The following is a 20,094-nucleotide window of genomic DNA, read 5'->3' as shown; positions in this document are numbered from 1 at the left end:
GGTTTCAGTCAAATTTAAGATCTTTTTAATACATTTTAAGTCCATAAAGATTAAGAAATTTAAGACCTACATGACACATTGCCAAAAAAATATTCAAATCAAAGAATTAATTTTATTTCAATGAATTCAGTAATTGAAAAAGCATTAATTTAATTTACAGATAAAGCAATCACATTAGTAACAGTTTATCAGTCACAGTACATAAGTACATAAGTTAATAATCTTCATTTATTAATGATGCAACTGACCTTCATTAGAGCTCCACACAAATAACACACAACTGTTAAAACAACATAAACTTACCAAACAGACAGCAACAGCAAAAAGCAAATGTGTGAAACATTTTCTTCAATAGTTCAGTGTCTGATATAGTATCAGTCAAGTCTGAGAACTTGTGAGCGTCTGCAGTGAAGATGTGTAGAGAACAAGTGTGAACTATTTGCTAACTTCCTCCAGACTGAATTAGGCCACGCCCCCTTTCTCCAAACACACGCCCTCTCTCCAAACCCTGTCTCAAATGTTGTGTTGTGTATGTATGTGTATCATTTTATTTAATGCTCAATAACATAATAACAATGTCATGGAATTACATACAAATACATATACATATAATGAAACAAAGAAAAAAAAAAGATTAATGATAACATCAGATAATATGAAGGATTTTAGTAACACATTGTGCACAAAAAAAGGATCAGCGGATGATTCTCAACAATGTTGCGGTTCTTCTAGGAACTGGTTTACAACTCTTTGTGTTTTTTCTGGAGTCCTTATGGAGAAAATGAATGTGAAAAATTGCTCTGTCACTGTTTCCCTCTTTTCCCTCAATGAACGTTTGTGTGATATGACCATTCTTTACACTGTCTGTGTGCAAATAAACTGTTTAAATGCTATTAATGGTCATTATTTGAGCAAATTACCCTATCATTCCCCCAGAACACTTGTGATATACAGCATGTGTCGCATGGGATCATTCTGTGATACTTGTGAATCTTTTTTTTTTTTTTTTAAAAGCTTGATACTGATCACTATTCACTGCCAGCATGGACGAGTGCGAGCGGGACATTTTTTATTTATTTCTCTTTTGTGGTCCATAAGAAAGAAGTGCACACAGCATTAGAAGAACATCACATTTTCTATGTGTACAGCACTTTGGTCGGCCAGTGGCCGTTTTTAAATGTGCTTTATATAAATAAACTGATCTGAACTCTGTTCAGTAGATGCTATGCAGTTTCATCTTAAGATGCTTTATTGGTAAGACATTTTTAGATTTATAGTACAATTAAAACAGTGCAAAATTAAAAACCATAAAGACATAAAGAAAACTTTAACTGACAAAAATACAAAATAGACACCAGTAGAGAATAAAGTGGGGAAAAAATGAAGAAATTAATATTTTTGTACACATCGTAGGCCTACACCCTATTGAACATTTTCGAGTAATGAGCCATTGGAAATTGTTGGTAAGCATCAGTGATTTGCAAATCTGCACCAAAAAGATCTTTTTATGTGTATGTAATAATAAATGCCATTAAACAGATCCGATTCACTCATAACGGCTGTTTATCAAAATGCATAAATCGAGTGTATTATTGGATGGTGAAGTCAATCTTGGGAAGGCTAATTCCTGGTAATGAACACTAGATAGCGCTCTAGTGCAGTATAAGCTGTTTGGAACTCACTTTATGAATAATAGTGCAGCAGATTAGTAAAAAAAAATCGTTCACTTTGATATACAAGCATGACATTTGGCACAGATACTCTCTAAGGGCCACTATTTTGGAAAAAGGTATGTGCCACTCAAAAATACAGGATGGCGACCATTTTTCAAGATGGCTGCCATTCATCCTGTCCTATGTTCATTGCCACTGTTTCCAAAACAGTGATACAGAAAATATGCCACAAATACTCTGTTAAGGCCACTTTTTGGAAAAATTGGATGGCCAATAAAAATCAAGATGGAGACCTTTTCCAAGATGGCCGTCATGTCGGTAGTATGTACACTGATGCACACATGCATGTTAGCAAAAATACTCTAACGGCCACACTTTTAGAAAAATGCAATCGCAAAAATTCAAGATTCATTTTTCAAGGTGGCTGTTGCTTTAATAGTGTACTCTGTTGGGACTGAGTTAAAAGTAAGGATTGAAAAAAAATACATAAGTTCTATTTACATTTTGACCAGCTCAAAGGCCTTGTGGTTAGAGTGTCCAACCTGAGATTGAGAGGTTGTGCGCTGCCGAGTCATAATAAAGACTGTTAAAAATGGCAGCCAATGCCTCCCTGCTTGGCAGTCAGCAAGTGTTGTATTGGGGGCAACATATCCAGGAAGGTGTACATATACATCACGGTCCAGAATCAGGAAACCGGCTCTCGGCCCTAAAATCTAAAACATTTGCATCTTCCACGGCACTCTGATTTGCAGCCACACTTGGCTAGTTGTTCACAACTTATATGGTCTCTGCTTTCGGGCAAACATGTCAAGTCTAGCCTCATCTACACTAACAGCTGTGCTCGATCATACAGCAGGACCACAAACTTCTCAAGGATCTCCAGGTCACTATCAGTCAGAACAGGAGGATATTCACTTAGTTTGCTGAAGAGGAGAGAGGCCTCAGGGAAAATGTCCCAGGTTTGCCAGGCAGTCTTTTTGCCTTTGTTGCGAAAGGCTGATACAGTTTCACTTCCGCCTTTCAGACATTAGTTAAATGATCGGAAGTTGAATTTCCTCCCGTGGGATATACTGTACCAGCTTTCAGTCTCATCCACCTCATGGAAAACGTTTTGAAATGACGCATTGAGTTACTATGGGTCTTAAACCATATATGTGGCTGCTATAACTGTTCCAGTGTTATTTATTTAGGGATTTTATCAGCAATAATAATAATGATAATAATAATGATTGCATGAATATTTAAATCTGGTGCATTTTGTAGGTAATTTAAGAATAAGTCCAAAAATATACTGTAAGGGAAGACCAATGTTTTTATGATTAAAACGCCCCTTACAATTATGACAATATGACAATATTTTGGTAATCGTATAATGTAATACATTTCTCATAAAGCTAGTAATTATTACATTATGAGCTCAAGATTTTATTACATTTTGAGAAAATTATTACAATATGAGCATTTTATTACAATAATAATGTAATACTTATTACATTATGTGTAGATTCTACATTATGTGCAGTTATTACATTATGAATTGCTACAATGTGCAAACCAACAAAATGTAAAATAAGAAACTGTGTAACTGGCAAAGAAATATAAAATGGATGGAAATTAAATGAAATATTGATGAAAATTCTAGTTTTGTCCACCAGATGGACCCAACATACACAATACAGTCACTTTGGAGAAAAGCATCTAAAATGAATACATGTAAATCACTATTATAGATTAAAACTCACAATATGTATGATATCTGATGGATGTTTTTTTATTCAATGCCACAAGATAACATGATCACATTATTTACATTAACTGCCAGAAAGAGAGAGAAAAATACATAAAGCACATCAAATGCACACATTTCTGAATATGAATATGGATATGAATATCATTAATGTAGATTTCTAAATATTTCCAGGATAGTCTTATAGTAGACTAATAGACTTACAGTAGACAAATAAAACAGATTTAAAATAACTGGACAAATTCAGTGTTATCTGCTGTTATTGATCATCATTGACCAGAAGAACAGCGGCTGGTTATCGCTCTGTTACTGCATGTTGATGTGATTTTGCAGGACAATGTGGGACACGTGTGAGAGAGATACAGTTACTAATATTATACTATGTAAATAATGAAAAAATATGTCAAGTATTTTTTACAAATACGTTCTTCTTTTATTCTTTTTTTCTTTTTTTTCTTCTTTTCTTTTTGTTGCTTTTAGACCAAACCTGTACTGCTGTGATTCATACTGATGGTTGGTGGTTTGGTTAATGGCTTATAACTATTTTAGTGAAATCATTATGGAGAAAAAAAATAAAAAAAAAAAATAAACTGCTTAATGCTTTAAATGTGTTTTCATTCAACCGTCATTCAATCTGAATCTGAATTCATGGTTTATTCTTATTATGACTCCCCTTCAGTTAGAATATAAGCATATTTATGATCATAGCTCATAGCATATTAGCATATATCAGTTCGGTAGGTAATATTCAGTTAAACTCTATAGTGATTTATTGGTGTGACAAATATTTTTACATTTGTATTTTTGCTGCATACACATTTGTGACCCTGGATCACAAAACCAGTTATATATGTTGCACGGGTATATTTGTGGCAATAGCCAACAAAACATTGTATGGGTCAAAATTATCGATTTTTCTTTTATGCCAAAAATCATTAGGATATTAAGTAAAGATCATGTTCCATGAAGATATTTTGTAAATTTCCCACCTTAAATATATAAAACATTTATTTTTGTGAATGGATGCAGCACTATCGCCAATAGAAATGGACAACTTTAAAGGCGATTTTCTCAATGTTTCGATTTTTCTGTACCCTCAGATTCCAGATTTCCAAATAGTTTTATCTCGGCCTAATATTGTCCTATCCTAACAAACCATACATCAATGGAAAGATTATGTATTCAGCTTTCAGATGATGTATAAATCTCAATTTAAAAAAAATTGCACATAAGACTGGTTTTGTGGTCCAGGGTCACATTTATGAAAGGAAATTAAAATAGCAACATAACATACATTAAGAAAAAAATAAAACAATGTAATTAACAAAAATAATTGGGATGCATTAAAGAATAAAATGAAATATTCATGTATATTCACAGTTTTAGCCTCAGATGGAGAGAATAGGAAAGCAAAGCTTTGTTTTACCATCACTAAACAATTAGACCACACATATTTTCATCTTTACCATTAAAAATACAATATATGGCACAATTTTTTTTATATTTCTTCTGTTTTCTTCATTTTACCTCTTGAAGCTCTGACGTCATTGACCAGAAGAACAGCAGCGGCCGCAGAAGCCACGCCCATCAGCGCAGTGACGACCAATCGCAGCACAGCTTCAACTGAATCACAACAGGGGGCGTGGACGTCTGGAGTAATATGAAACAAATGATAAATTAAATTAGGATTTTCAACAAGTTTTAGTCTTTCATGAATTTAAAAATATCTAATTTTCTGCTCTACACAATAAATAAAAATGAAAAACAGTTTTAAAAACATGAGATGACAGAAGCTCATTCATCATGTCTGGCATTATGTGAATAATATCAGCAGCGCTGCCGTACCTGCACATGTGTGACAGAGTGTGTTGATGTCCAGATGTGTGGTCTGGTTGCTGATGGGATTGTTCAGCACACAGCTGTAGGTGTTTTTATCCTGATATTCCACCTCCAGAGGTAGAGAGAGACTGATGCTGAGATCAGACGCACTGATGCTGGACAATACACTGATTCCTGCGTACCAGGAGAGAGTCACATGACTCACATTCACCACTGATGAACACACCAATGAACATGATGATGATGAAGAACAGTGTGGAGAGTTACTGATGATGAAATGATGAGTTACTGATGATGAAATGAGAATGATGACAGGAACAGGCAGACGAGCTGGAAAACATGAGAGTTTCATGCCAAACTTAAACCAGAACAGATTTCACACAGAAGGTGGTGAGCAAGTTCTGCTAAAAAAGTTGGGGTTTTAGCGCATCCCACTGCCCAGTATAATTCTTGCGAATGTGCAATCCTAACAAAGAAAATAAACGAACTGCAAGCAAATGCGCACTGTTTACGGGAGTACAGAGATGCTTGTATGATTGCATTGACATAGACCTGGTTAAACAGGAAGGATTGTGACACCGAACTGTCTTTGGACGGGTTTGGGACACCTCTACGGCTGGACCGTGACCCTTCAGTCACAGGGAAGTCTCAAGGAGGAGGTGTCTGTTTGTACGTGAACAATCGATGGGCAAAGACAGTGATTGTACGTGAGGAAATGTTTACTGCTGATATAGAACTATTGACTGTATCTATCCGGCCTTTTTATTTGCCAAGAGTATTTCAGGAACTTTTTGTTTCAGTGGTATATATCCACCCGAAGTCCGATATTCAGAAGTCAACGGATATCATCAGTCAGGTATCAGTTGCGTTCACCGGATGCTCCCCATTTTATTATTGGGGATTTTATCAAATGTTCTTTGGAGGGAGTTTTAAATTTCCCGCAATATATCTTGACTGTCCTAAACGTCATCAAAAAACACTTGATTTATGTTATGGGTCAATACCGGACGCATATAGATCCTTTTCCAGACCCCCAATTGGTTGTGCAGACCATAATGCAGTCTCTTTGCAACCATGTTATAAACCAGTGTTGCAGAGAACAAGGCCAGTCATTAGGTCATTTCAAAGATGGACTGATGATAATATCTTACAGTTACAAGACTGTTTTGATCGCACCGAATGGGATATTTTTAAAACTTCTTGTGTAGACAATGATGACCTAGCGAATGTTGTGAGTTCTTATATTCACTTCTGTGAAGAGTCTGTGATACCTAGGAAAAATTTAAGGATCTACTATAATAATAAGCCTTGGGTGACAAAATCATTGAAACATGTTTTAAATGAGAAGAAACGGGTTGTTTACCAAGGAATTTGGAAAAGAGGCAGGTTAATAAGGAAGTAAAACGAGAAATTAGGAGGGCAAAAATGAAATATAAGGAATCAGTGGAGGAGAAGTTTATTAAGGGAAATATTCAGTCAGCATGGAAATAAATAAAAGTAATGGCTGGTGCAAAAAATAAAGAGTCAATTGGAATTTAACTGAGTCTAGGAAAGAAAAGGGAGACATAGCTAATGAATTTAATGATTTTTTTACAAGTTGACTTTAGTCTTTCATGAATTTAAAAATATCAAATGTTCTGCTTCACACAAGAAATAAAAATTAAAAACAGTTTTAAAAACATGAGATGACAGAAGCTCATTCATCATGTTTGGCATCTTAAGTTATAAGTCTTGATAAAATCAACATATTAGTGAATGAATGTGAATAATATCATCAGCGCTGTGGTACCTGCAGATGTGTGGCCGAGTTGAGTTGAGTCTGGTTGTGAAGTAGACTTATCGACCAATTCTGTAATGATAAAGAAAGAAGTGAATGCATCAGTCTGATCTACAACTGAAGACAGAGATCAGGTCAGTAAATACACACATATATCATCAGTGCTGGTGTACCTGCACATGTGTGACAATGAGGCTCCTCATGCTCACATGCTTCGTTGTATTTAAACCATTTTGCAGGCAAAAAATCTTTTTCCATTGATGATATTTAAAAATGGGAGAAATTTTAATATAGAGCGATCAGTCACATGACACGAAGACTATCGTGCTACACTATTCATCACTGGTACAGTCATCTTACACTATAGGGGATGAAAGAAGTTTGCTACTGGAAAAGCATCACTGTTTTGTTGTTGTTGTTGTTGTTTTTAAAAAGGCATTACATAGATTTTTTTTAAATACTTATAGTTAGAAAATCCATAAATTTGGATGACAGTACAATTACATTTACAATGCTTTAATGTGAAGCATTATTCACTTTTTTTTTCCTTGACATTGACAAATCAACAAGAAATGTTCTTTACAAAAAAAGATACATGGAACTATGTGTGATAATAAGAATAGAGCTGGAAATAACTTCTACTGAAACTTGCTTATCTGCAAGCTCACAGCATTAATATGCAAATCATGGAAATATATAGAGATGCATATGCAGCTGAACATCAATCTTTTATTTCACACACACATAGTAATATATTAACATCTCACATACAGTAAGTTTTATTTGTCAAACATTAGCATTCACTGATTCTGTACTTTTTCAAAGTAAAACTGTTTCAAGATGAAGTTAAATTGTGGAAGTCACTTCAACCCCACACGATTCACAGAAACACACACTCACGCTATTCATGACTCAACACATGCAAACACAAAAGCACATTAACCACAAACGTCCAGTGGTAAAACACATTCTCATGCACACACTCTCTCACCAACAGATGAAACTACATTCATATCTCCATATCTGAAAATGAGGCCTTCTGCAGTTTGAGCTCTAGAATACAATACTGTAAAAATACATTAAAAATATCATGTAATTAAATGTGCTGCCATTCTGCAGATTGTGTTGCTTAAAGTGCCCTATTATGCTATTTTAAAGGTTCATAATTTTGTTTTGGAGTCTCTGACTTAGATTTGCATGCATTCAATGTCAAAACCACTTTAATTTTCTCATAATATACATTGAACATCAGCTCATTTCTCAAAGAGGCTGAAAGATCCTGAGCTCAACAAGGGGAATAGACACACGAGAACAGCCACTGAGTCTCCAGTGAAGGCATTTGTCTTCAGCTGCTTTCTTAAAGTTGTGATGGTCTCACTCTCAGCAGATCGGGTGAAGATTGTCAACTAAACATTCCTTTCACATACATTTTGTTTTATCACACTGGGTGGATTGGGTTTAATTGTCACCCATATGTTATCCATATGTACACCGCACATGATATGATTACATGCACCCATATATTGCTGACTGTAATATCTAACCTGGGTTAAGTGCAGCGTGAAAAATACTAACGTGGAGGCAGTAGAGAACCAGTTTTTGTTGCAAAAACTTTTCCGTCTTTAGTACATCATTGTCATGTAAACGTACTCTCAGAATGCAAAAATAAAAAGCTTTTGCGTGGAGATGTTTCATATCTGCATCTGGACATTGCTTGCATGACATATTCACATATTCATATGACAGGGACAAATTATTCATGACACTACAGAAGTTAGAGGCTTTTCTCATGGTCGGTTTTCAATGTCTTTGGATTAATATAATATAATATAATATATTTTTAATAATAATAAATAAATGTACAGTATTAGGGATAATAATGACAAAAAATGCCTAATATATAACAGTGTGAGCTGTAATTCTCTACTCACCGTAGACGACAGTAACAGTGAATCTGTATGTGGTCTCTCTGCTGCTGCTGATGGTCACTTCATATTCTCCAGAGTCTGTGTTTCTGGTTTTCATGATGGTCAGAGATCCAGTCTGATGATCCAGCTTCAGTCTGCCTCTGAATCTCCCATCAAGATCATCAGATGTGGAGAACTTTTCTCTGTATTTATCGATTAAAGCTAATTGAGTCTTTTGATGTCCAAACCACCATGTTATCAGATCTTGTTTCTGTATTTCAGTAACACCAGATTCTAGAGTGACTGAATCTCCCTCCATCACTGAAACGATCTTCACTGCATCTGAATCAGCAAACACTCCTGAAGAACACACATAGGAACAGTTTATCAGGCGCACAAGTTAATAATCTTCATTTATTAATGATGCAACTGAAGTTCATTAGAGCTCCACACAAATAACACACAACTGTTAAAACAACATAAACTTACCAAACAGACAGCAACAGCAAAAAGCAAATGTGTGAAACATTTTCTTCAATAGTTCAGTGTCTGATATAGTATCAGTCAAGTCTGAGAACTTGTGAGCGTCTGCAGTGAAGATGTGTAGAGAACAAGTGTGAACTATTTGCTAACTTCCTCCAGACTGAATTAGGCCACGCCCCCTTTCTCCAAACACACGCCCTCTCTCCAAACCCTGTCTCAAATGTTGTGTTGTGTATGTATGTGTATCATTTTCTTTTTTTATGCTCAATAACATAAGACCATTGTCATGGAATTACATACAAATACATAATGAAACAAAGAAAAAAAATTAATGATAACATACATCAGATAATATGAAGGATTTTAGTAACACATTGTGCACAAAAAAAGGATCAGCGGATGATTCTCAACAATGTTGTGGTTCTTCTAGGAACTGGTTTACAACTCTTTGTGAATTTTCTTTATGGAGTTCATATGGAGGACATGAATGTGAAAAATTGCTCTGTCACTGTTTCACTCTTTTCCCTCAATGAACGTTTGTGTGATATGACCATTCTTTACACTGTCTGTGTGCAAATAAACTGTTTAAATGCTATAATGGTCATTATTTGAGCAAATTATACCCTATCATTCCCCCAGAACACTTGTGATATACAGCATGTGTCGCATGAGATCATCCTGTGATAACAAAAAGCTTGATACTGATCACTATTCACTGCCAGCATGGACGAGTGCGAGCGGGATATTTTTTTCAATAAAATCTCTCTTTTGTGGTCCATAAGAAAGAAGTGCACACAGCATTAGAAGAACACCAGGGTGAGTAATATATGACAACATTTTGACTTTAGGGTGATTCAGGGTGGTTGGACTTTTATTTCGGACAGAAGATGGCGCTCTATGCTGTGTGTGCACAATTTGTTTAAAGAAGAAAGATTTATTTAATTTTTTAATTTAGACCTGTCTGAGTGTATGCCTCTGTAGATCCTCTGCCCTGGGCATAAAGCCATGATGCCTATATATAATTCATAGATGTCAGTTTTCTATGTGTCCAGCACTTTGGTCCGTTTTTAAATGTGCTTTATATAAATAAACTGATCCGAACTGAAATCTATTCAGTAGATGCTATTCAGTTTCATCTTAATATGGTTTATTGGCAAGACATTTTTAGATTTATATTAGCAAAGCATTTGCAGCATTGCTGCGTACAAGTAAAACAGTGCAAAATTAAGAACCATAAAGACATAAAGAACTTTAACTGACAAAAATACAAAATAGACACCAGTAGAGAATAAAGTGGGGAAATTTAAGAAATTAATATTTTTGTACACATCGTAGGTCTACACCCTATTGAACATTTTCGAGTAATGAGCCATTGGAAATTGTTGGTAAGCATCAGTGATTTACAAATCTGAGCCAAAAATATATTTTTATGTGCGTGTAATAATAAACGCCATTAAACAGATCTGATTCACTCATAACGGCTGTTTATCGAAATGCATAAATCGAGTGTATTATTGGATGGTGAAGTCAATCTTGGGAAGGCTAATTCCTGGTAATGAACGCTAGATGGCGCTCTAGTGCAGTAAAAGCTGTTTGGAACTCACTTTATGAATAATAGTGCAGCAGATTAGTAAAAAACATCGTTCACTTTGGTATGCAAGCATGAAATTTGGCACAGACACTCTCTAAGGGCCACTATTTTGGAAAAAAGCGTTGGCCACTCAAAAATTCAGGATGGCCAAATAGTCATAATGTCTGCTTTGTCTGCCTCCTCTCCTTTGACCTGTCCGGCTTAGTTAAACTTGGCAGGGATATAAAATCCCCGCCGGCATAGCTCTCAGGTTCACTGGAGTACACAAGCCTCTCCACCACCACAAGGTGCAGTCCAGAGAGAGGAAGGGCCACTGTTAGAAAAAGGAAGTGGCCAGTAAAAATTCAGGATGGAAACCATTTTCCAAGATGGCCGTGATGTCGGTATGTACACTGATGCACACAGGCATGTTAGCAAAAATACTCTAACGGACACACTTTTAGAAACATGCAATCGCAGAAATTCAAGATTCATTTTTCAAGGTGGGTGTTGCTTTAATAGTGTACTCTGTTGGGACTGAGTTAAAAGTAAGGATTGGAAAAAAAAACATAAGTTCTATTCACATTTTGACCAGCTCAAAGGCCTTGTGGTTAGAGTGTCCAACCTGAGATTGAGAGGTTGTGCGCTGCCGAGTCATAATAAAGACTGTTAAAAATGGCAGCCAATGCCTCCCTGCTTGGCAGTCAGCAAGTGTTGTATTGGGGGCAACATATCCAGGAAGGTGTACATATACATCACGGTCCAGGATCAGGAAACCGGCTCTCGGCCCACCGCAAGGCTACTTACTTTTTTATTCACATTTGCATTTGCACAGTTCTGTGAAAGTGAAACCCAATCTAAAACATTTGCATCTTCCACGGCACTCTGATTTGCAGCCACACTTGGCTAGTTGTTCACAAGTTATATGGCGTCTGCTTTCGGGCAAACATGTCAAGTCTAGCCTCATCTACACTAACAGCTGTGCTCGATCATACAGCAGGACCACAAACTTCTCAAGGATCTCCAGGTCACTATCAGTCAGAACAGGAGGATATTCACTTAGTTTGCTGAAGAGGAGAGAGGCCTCAGGGAAAATGTCCCAGGTTTGCCAGGCAGTCTTTTTGCCTTTGTTGCGAAAGGCTGATACAGTTTCACTTCCGCCTTTTGAGACATTAGTTAAATGATCGGAAGTTGAATTTCCTCCCGTGGGATTTACCAGCTCTCAATCTCATCCACCTCATGGAAAACGTTTGACATGACGCATTGAGTTACTATGGGTCTTAAACCATAGATGTGCCTACTTTAACTGTTCCAGTGTTATTTATTTAGGGATTTTATAAGCATTATTTTTTAAGTTTTGGACTTTTTTTTAAAGATTTTTTTTCTTTTGCTATATTGAAACTGAGTTATTTTTTACAACATAAGCTATACTTTGTACAACTGTGTTGTTAGTGTACACTTTTTGTGTCGAATTAAAAAAATATATATGTAAGTATTGTACCATGATAATAATATCAACATCAATAATAATAATGATAATAATAATGATTGCATGAATATTTAAATCTGGTGCATTTCGTAGGTAGTTTAAGAATAAGTCCAAAAATACACTGTAAGGGAAGACCAATGTTTTTATGATTAAAACGCCCCTTACAATTATGACAATATGACAATATTTTGGTAATCGTATAATGTAATACATTTCTCATAAAGCTAGTAATTATTACATTATGAGCTCAAGATTTTATTACATTTTGAGAAAATTATTACAATATGAGCATTTTATTACAATAATAATGTAATACTTATTACATTATGTGTAGATTCTACATTATGTGCAGTTATTACATTATGAATTGCTACAATGTGCAAACCAACAAAATGTAAAATAAGAAACTGTGTAACTGGCAAAGAAATATAAAATGGATGGAAATTAAATGAAATATTGATGAAAATTCTAGTTTTGTCCACCAGATGGACCCAACATACACAATACAGTCACTTTGGAGAAAAGCATCTAAAATGAATACATGTAAATCACTATTATAGATTAAAACTCACAATATGTATGATATCTGATGGATGTTTTTTTATTCAATGCCACAAGATAACATGATCACATTATTTACATTAACTGCCAGAAAGAGAGAGAAAAATACATAAAGCACATCAAATGCACACATTTCTGAATATGAATATGGATATGAATATCATTAATGTAGATTTCTAAATATTTCCAGGATAGTCTTATAGTAGACTAATAGACTTACAGTAGACAAATAAAACAGATTTAAAATAACTGGACAAATTCAGTGTTATCTGCTGTTATTGATCATCATTGACCAGAAGAACAGCGGCTGGTTATCGCTCTGTTACTGCATGTTGATGTGATTTTGCAGGACAATGTGGGACACGTGTGAGAGAGATACAGTTACTAATATTATACTATGTAAATAATGAAAAAATATGTCAAGCAGTCGTTATCCTTTTTTTTTTTTTTTTGTTGCTTTTAGACCAAACCTGTACTGCTGTGATTCATACTGATGGTTGGTGGTTTGGTTAATGGCTTATAACTATTTTAGTGAAATCATTATGGAGAAAAAAAATAAAATAAAAAAATAAACTGCTTAATGCTTTAAATGTGTTTTCATTCAACCGTCATTCAATCTGAATCTGAATTCATGGTTTATTCTTATTATGACTCCCCTTCAGTTAGAATATAAGCATATTTATGATCATAGCTCATAGCATATTAGCATATATCAGTTCGGTAGGTAATATTCAGTTAAACTCTATAGTGATTTATTGGTGTGACAAATATTTTTACATTTGTATTTTTGCTGCATACACATTTGTGACCCTGGATCACAAAACCAGTTATATATGTTGCACGGGTATATTTGTGGCAATAGCCAACAAAACATTGTATGGGTCAAAATTATCGATTTTTCTTTTATGCCAAAAATCATTAGGATATTAAGTAAAGATCATGTTCCATGAAGATATTTTGTAAATTTCCCACCTTAAATATATAAAACATTTATTTTTGTGAATGGATGCAGCACTATCGCCAATAGAAATGGACAACTTTAAAGGCGATTTTCTCAATGTTTCGATTTTTCTGTACCCTCAGATTCCAGATTTCCAAATAGTTTTATCTCGGCCTAATATTGTCCTATCCTAACAAACCATACATCAATGGAAAGATTATGTATTCAGCTTTCAGATGATGTATAAATCTCAATTTAAAAAAAATTGCACATAAGACTGGTTTTGTGGTCCAGGGTCACATTTATGAAAGGAAATTAAAATAGCAACATAACATACATTAAGAAAAAAATAAAACAATGTAATTAACAAAAATAATTGGGATGCATTAAAGAATAAAATGAAATATTCATGTATATTCACAGTTTTAGCCTCAGATGGAGAGAATAGGAAAGCAAAGCTTTGTTTTACCATCACTAAACAATTAGACCACACATATTTTCATCTTTACCATTAAAAATACAATATATGGCACAATTTTTTTTATATTTCTTCTGTTTTCTTCATTTTACCTCTTGAAGCTCTGACGTCATTGACCAGAAGAACAGCAGCGGCCGCAGAAGCCACGCCCATCAGCGCAGTGACGACCAATCGCAGCACAGCTTCAACTGAATCACAACAGGGGGCGTGGACGTCTGGAGTAATATGAAACAAATGATAAATTAAATTAGGATTTTCAACAAGTTTTAGTCTTTCATGAATTTAAAAATATCTAATTTTCTGCTCTACACAATAAATAAAAATGAAAAACAGTTTTAAAAACATGAGATGACAGAAGCTCATTCATCATGTCTGGCATTATGTGAATAATATCAGCAGCGCTGCCGTACCTGCACATGTGTGACAGAGTGTGTTGATGTCCAGATGTGTGGTCTGGTTGCTGATGGGATTGTTCAGCACACAGCTGTAGGTGTTTTTATCCTGATATTCCACCTCCAGAGGTAGAGAGAGACTGATGCTGAGATCAGACGCACTGATGCTGGACAATACACTGATTCCTGCGTACCAGGAGAGAGTCACATGACTCACATTCACCACTGATGAACACACCAATGAACATGATGATGATGAAGAACAGTGTGGAGAGTTACTGATGATGAAATGATGAGTTACTGATGATGAAATGAGAATGATGACAGGAACAGGCAGACGAGCTGGAAAACATGAGAGTTTCATGCCAAACTTAAACCAGAACAGATTTCACACAGAAGGTGGTGAGCAAGTTCTGCTAAAAAAGTTGGGGTTTTAGCGCATCCCACTGCCCAGTATAATTCTTGCGAATGTGCAATCCTAACAAAGAAAATAAACGAACTGCAAGCAAATGCGCACTGTTTACGGGAGTACAGAGATGCTTGTATGATTGCATTGACATAGACCTGGTTAAACAGGAAGGATTGTGACACCGAACTGTCTTTGGACGGGTTTGGGACACCTCTACGGCTGGACCGTGACCCTTCAGTCACAGGGAAGTCTCAAGGAGGAGGTGTCTGTTTGTACGTGAACAATCGATGGGCAAAGACAGTGATTGTACGTGAGGAAATGTTTACTGCTGATATAGAACTATTGACTGTATCTATCCGGCCTTTTTATTTGCCAAGAGTATTTCAGGAACTTTTTGTTTCAGTGGTATATATCCACCCGAAGTCCGATATTCAGAAGTCAACGGATATCATCAGTCAGGTATCAGTTGCGTTCACCGGATGCTCCCCATTTTATTATTGGGGATTTTATCAAATGTTCTTTGGAGGGAGTTTTAAATTTCCCGCAATATATCTTGACTGTCCTAAACGTCATCAAAAAACACTTGATTTATGTTATGGGTCAATACCGGACGCATATAGATCCTTTTCCAGACCCCCAATTGGTTGTGCAGACCATAATGCAGTCTCTTTGCAACCATGTTATAAACCAGTGTTGCAGAGAACAAGGCCAGTCATTAGGTCATTTCAAAGATGGACTGATGATAATATCTTACAGTTACAAGACTGTTTTGATCGCACCGAATGGGATATTTTTAAAACTTCTTGTGTAGACAATGATGACCTAGCGAATGTTGTGAGTTCTTATATTCACTTCTGTGAAGAGTCTGTGATACCTAGGAAAAATTTAAGGATCTACTATAATAATAAGCCTTGGGTGACAAAATCATTGAAACATGTTTTAAATGAGAAGAAACGGGTTGTTTACCAAGGAATTTGGAAAAGAGGCAGGTTAATAAGGAAGTAAAACGAGAAATTAGGAGGGCAAAAATGAAATATAAGGAATCAGTGGAGGAGAAGTTTATTAAGGGAAATATTCAGTCAGCATGGAAATAAATAAAAGTAATGGCTGGTGCAAAAAATAAAGAGTCAATTGGAATTTAACTGAGTCTAGGAAAGAAAAGGGAGACATAGCTAATGAATTTAATGATTTTTTTACAAGTTGACTTTAGTCTTTCATGAATTTAAAAATATCAAATGTTCTGCTTCACACAAGAAATAAAAATTAAAAACAGTTTTAAAAACATGAGATGACAGAAGCTCATTCATCATGTTTGGCATCTTAAGTTATAAGTCTTGATAAAATCAACATATTAGTGAATGAATGTGAATAATATCATCAGCGCTGTGGTACCTGCAGATGTGTGGCCGAGTTGAGTTGAGTCTGGTTGTGAAGTAGACTTATCGACCAATTCTGTAATGATAAAGAAAGAAGTGAATGCATCAGTCTGATCTACAACTGAAGACAGAGATCAGGTCAGTAAATACACACATATATCATCAGTGCTGGTGTACCTGCACATGTGTGACAATGAGGCTCCTCATGCTCACATGCTTCGTTGTATTTAAACCATTTTGCAGGCAAAAAATCTTTTTCCATTGATGATATTTAAAAATGGGAGAAATTTTAATATAGAGCGATCAGTCACATGACACGAAGACTATCGTGCTACACTATTCATCACTGGTACAGTCATCTTACACTATAGGGGATGAAAGAAGTTTGCTACTGGAAAAGCATCACTGTTTTGTTGTTGTTGTTGTTGTTTTTAAAAAGGCATTACATAGATTTTTTTTAAATACTTATAGTTAGAAAATCCATAAATTTGGATGACAGTACAATTACATTTACAATGCTTTAATGTGAAGCATTATTCACTTTTTTTTTCCTTGACATTGACAAATCAACAAGAAATGTTCTTTACAAAAAAAGATACATGGAACTATGTGTGATAATAAGAATAGAGCTGGAAATAACTTCTACTGAAACTTGCTTATCTGCAAGCTCACAGCATTAATATGCAAATCATGGAAATATATAGAGATGCATATGCAGCTGAACATCAATCTTTTATTTCACACACACATAGTAATATATTAACATCTCACATACAGTAAGTTTTATTTGTCAAACATTAGCATTCACTGATTCTGTACTTTTTCAAAGTAAAACTGTTTCAAGATGAAGTTAAATTGTGGAAGTCACTTCAACCCCACACGATTCACAGAAACACACACTCACGCTATTCATGACTCAACACATGCAAACACAAAAGCACATTAACCACAAACGTCCAGTGGTAAAACACATTCTCATGCACACACTCTCTCACCAACAGATGAAACTACATTCATATCTCCATATCTGAAAATGAGGCCTTCTGCAGTTTGAGCTCTAGAATACAATACTGTAAAAATACATTAAAAATATCATGTAATTAAATGTGCTGCCATTCTGCAGATTGTGTTGCTTAAAGTGCCCTATTATGCTATTTTAAAGGTTCATAATTTTGTTTTGGAGTCTCTGACTTAGATTTGCATGCATTCAATGTCAAAACCACTTTAATTTTCTCATAATATACATTGAACATCAGCTCATTTCTCAAAGAGGCTGAAAGATCCTGAGCTCAACAAGGGGAATAGACACACGAGAACAGCCACTGAGTCTCCAGTGAAGGCATTTGTCTTCAGCTGCTTTCTTAAAGTTGTGATGGTCTCACTCTCAGCAGATCGGGTGAAGATTGTCAACTAAACATTCCTTTCACATACATTTTGTTTTATCACACTGGGTGGATTGGGTTTAATTGTCACCCATATGTTATCCATATGTACACCGCACATGATATGATTACATGCACCCATATATTGCTGACTGTAATATCTAACCTGGGTTAAGTGCAGCGTGAAAAATACTAACGTGGAGGCAGTAGAGAACCAGTTTTTGTTGCAAAAACTTTTCCGTCTTTAGTACATCATTGTCATGTAAACGTACTCTCAGAATGCAAAAATAAAAAGCTTTTGCGTGGAGATGTTTCATATCTGCATCTGGACATTGCTTGCATGACATATTCACATATTCATATGACAGGGACAAATTATTCATGACACTACAGAAGTTAGAGGCTTTTCTCATGGTCGGTTTTCAATGTCTTTGGATTAATATAATATAATATAATATATTTTTAATAATAATAAATAAATGTACAGTATTAGGGATAATAATGACAAAAAATGCCTAATATATAACAGTGTGAGCTGTAATTCTCTACTCACCGTAGACGACAGTAACAGTGAATCTGTATGTGGTCTCTCTGCTGCTGCTGATGGTCACTTCATATTCTCCAGAGTCTGTGTTTCTGGTTTTCATGATGGTCAGAGATCCAGTCTGATGATCCAGCTTCAGTCTGCCTCTGAATCTCCCATCAAGATCATCAGATGTGGAGAACTTTTCTCTGTATTTATCGATTAAAGCTAATTGAGTCTTTTGATGTCCAAACCACCATGTTATCAGATCTTGTTTCTGTATTTCAGTAACACCAGATTCTAGAGTGACTGAATCTCCCTCCATCACTGAAACGATCTTCACTGCATCTGAATCAGCAAACACTCCTGAAGAACACACATAGGAACAGTTTATCAGGCGCACAAGTTAATAATCTTCATTTATTAATGATGCAACTGAAGTTCATTAGAGCTCCACACAAATAACACACAACTGTTAAAACAACATAAACTTACCAAACAGACAGCAACAGCAAAAAGCAAATGTGTGAAACATTTTCTTCAATAGTTCAGTGTCTGATATAGTATCAGTCAAGTCTGAGAACTTGTGAGCGTCTGCAGTGAAGATGTGTAGAGAACAAGTGTGAACTATTTGCTAACTTCCTCCAGACTGAATTAGGCCACGCCCCCTTTCTCCAAACACACGCCCTCTCTCCAAACCCTGTCTCAAATGTTGTGTTGTGTATGTATGTGTATCATTTTCTTTTTTTATGCTCAATAACATAAGACCATTGTCATGGAATTACATACAAATACATAATGAAACAAAGAAAAAAAATTAATGATAACATACATCAGATAATATGAAGGATTTTAGTAACACATTGTGCACAAAAAAAGGATCAGCGGATGATTCTCAACAATGTTGTGGTTCTTCTAGGAACTGGTTTACAACTCTTTGTGAATTTTCTTTATGGAGTTCATATGGAGGACATGAATGTGAAAAATTGCTCTGTCACTGTTTCACTCTTTTCCCTCAATGAACGTTTGTGTGATATGACCATTCTTTACACTGTCTGTGTGCAAATAAACTGTTTAAATGCTATAATGGTCATTATTTGAGCAAATTATACCCTATCATTCCCCCAGAACACTTGTGATATACAGCATGTGTCGCATGAGATCATCCTGTGATAACAAAAAGCTTGATACTGATCACTATTCACTGCCAGCATGGACGAGTGCGAGCGGGATATTTTTTTCAATAAAATCTCTCTTTTGTGGTCCATAAGAAAGAAGTGCACACAGCATTAGAAGAACACCAGGGTGAGTAATATATGACAACATTTTGACTTTAGGGTGATTCAGGGTGGTTGGACTTTTATTTCGGACAGAAGATGGCGCTCTATGCTGTGTGTGCACAATTTGTTTAAAGAAGAAAGATTTATTTAATTTTTTAATTTAGACCTGTCTGAGTGTATGCCTCTGTAGATCCTCTGCCCTGGGCATAAAGCCATGATGCCTATATATAATTCATAGATGTCAGTTTTCTATGTGTCCAGCACTTTG

The 20,094-nt window shown here is 35.5% G+C and overlaps 1 protein-coding gene across 1 annotated transcript in view; it reads right to left on the bottom strand.

The window, feature by feature from the left end:
- Positions 1–3,428: 3,428 nt before the first annotated feature.
- LOC307169989 (uncharacterized protein) overlaps positions 3,429–20,094 on the bottom strand; it is a 49,929-nt gene continuing 33,263 nt past the window's right edge. Inside the window, exons 8-13 of the mRNA XM_079890913.1 lie at positions 18,577–18,912; positions 16,658–16,717; positions 8,968–9,303; positions 7,049–7,108; positions 5,266–5,589; positions 3,429–5,070 (exon numbers count right to left, since the gene is read on the bottom strand). Of these exons, the coding sequence (XP_079747039.1) occupies positions 4,919–5,070; positions 5,266–5,589; positions 7,049–7,108; positions 8,968–9,303; positions 16,658–16,717; positions 18,577–18,912 (1,268 nt within the window). The 3' untranslated portion in view covers positions 3,429–4,918. The remainder of the gene's footprint in view (positions 5,071–5,265; positions 5,590–7,048; positions 7,109–8,967; positions 9,304–16,657; positions 16,718–18,576; positions 18,913–20,094) is intronic.

Source organism: Squalius cephalus (assembly GCF_949319135.1).
Source record: "Squalius cephalus genome assembly, chromosome: 13".
Taxonomy (NCBI): domain Eukaryota; kingdom Metazoa; phylum Chordata; class Actinopteri; order Cypriniformes; family Leuciscidae; genus Squalius; species Squalius cephalus.
Note: the sequence above shows the minus strand (reverse complement) of the source record. Positions and strands in the feature narration are given on the sequence as shown.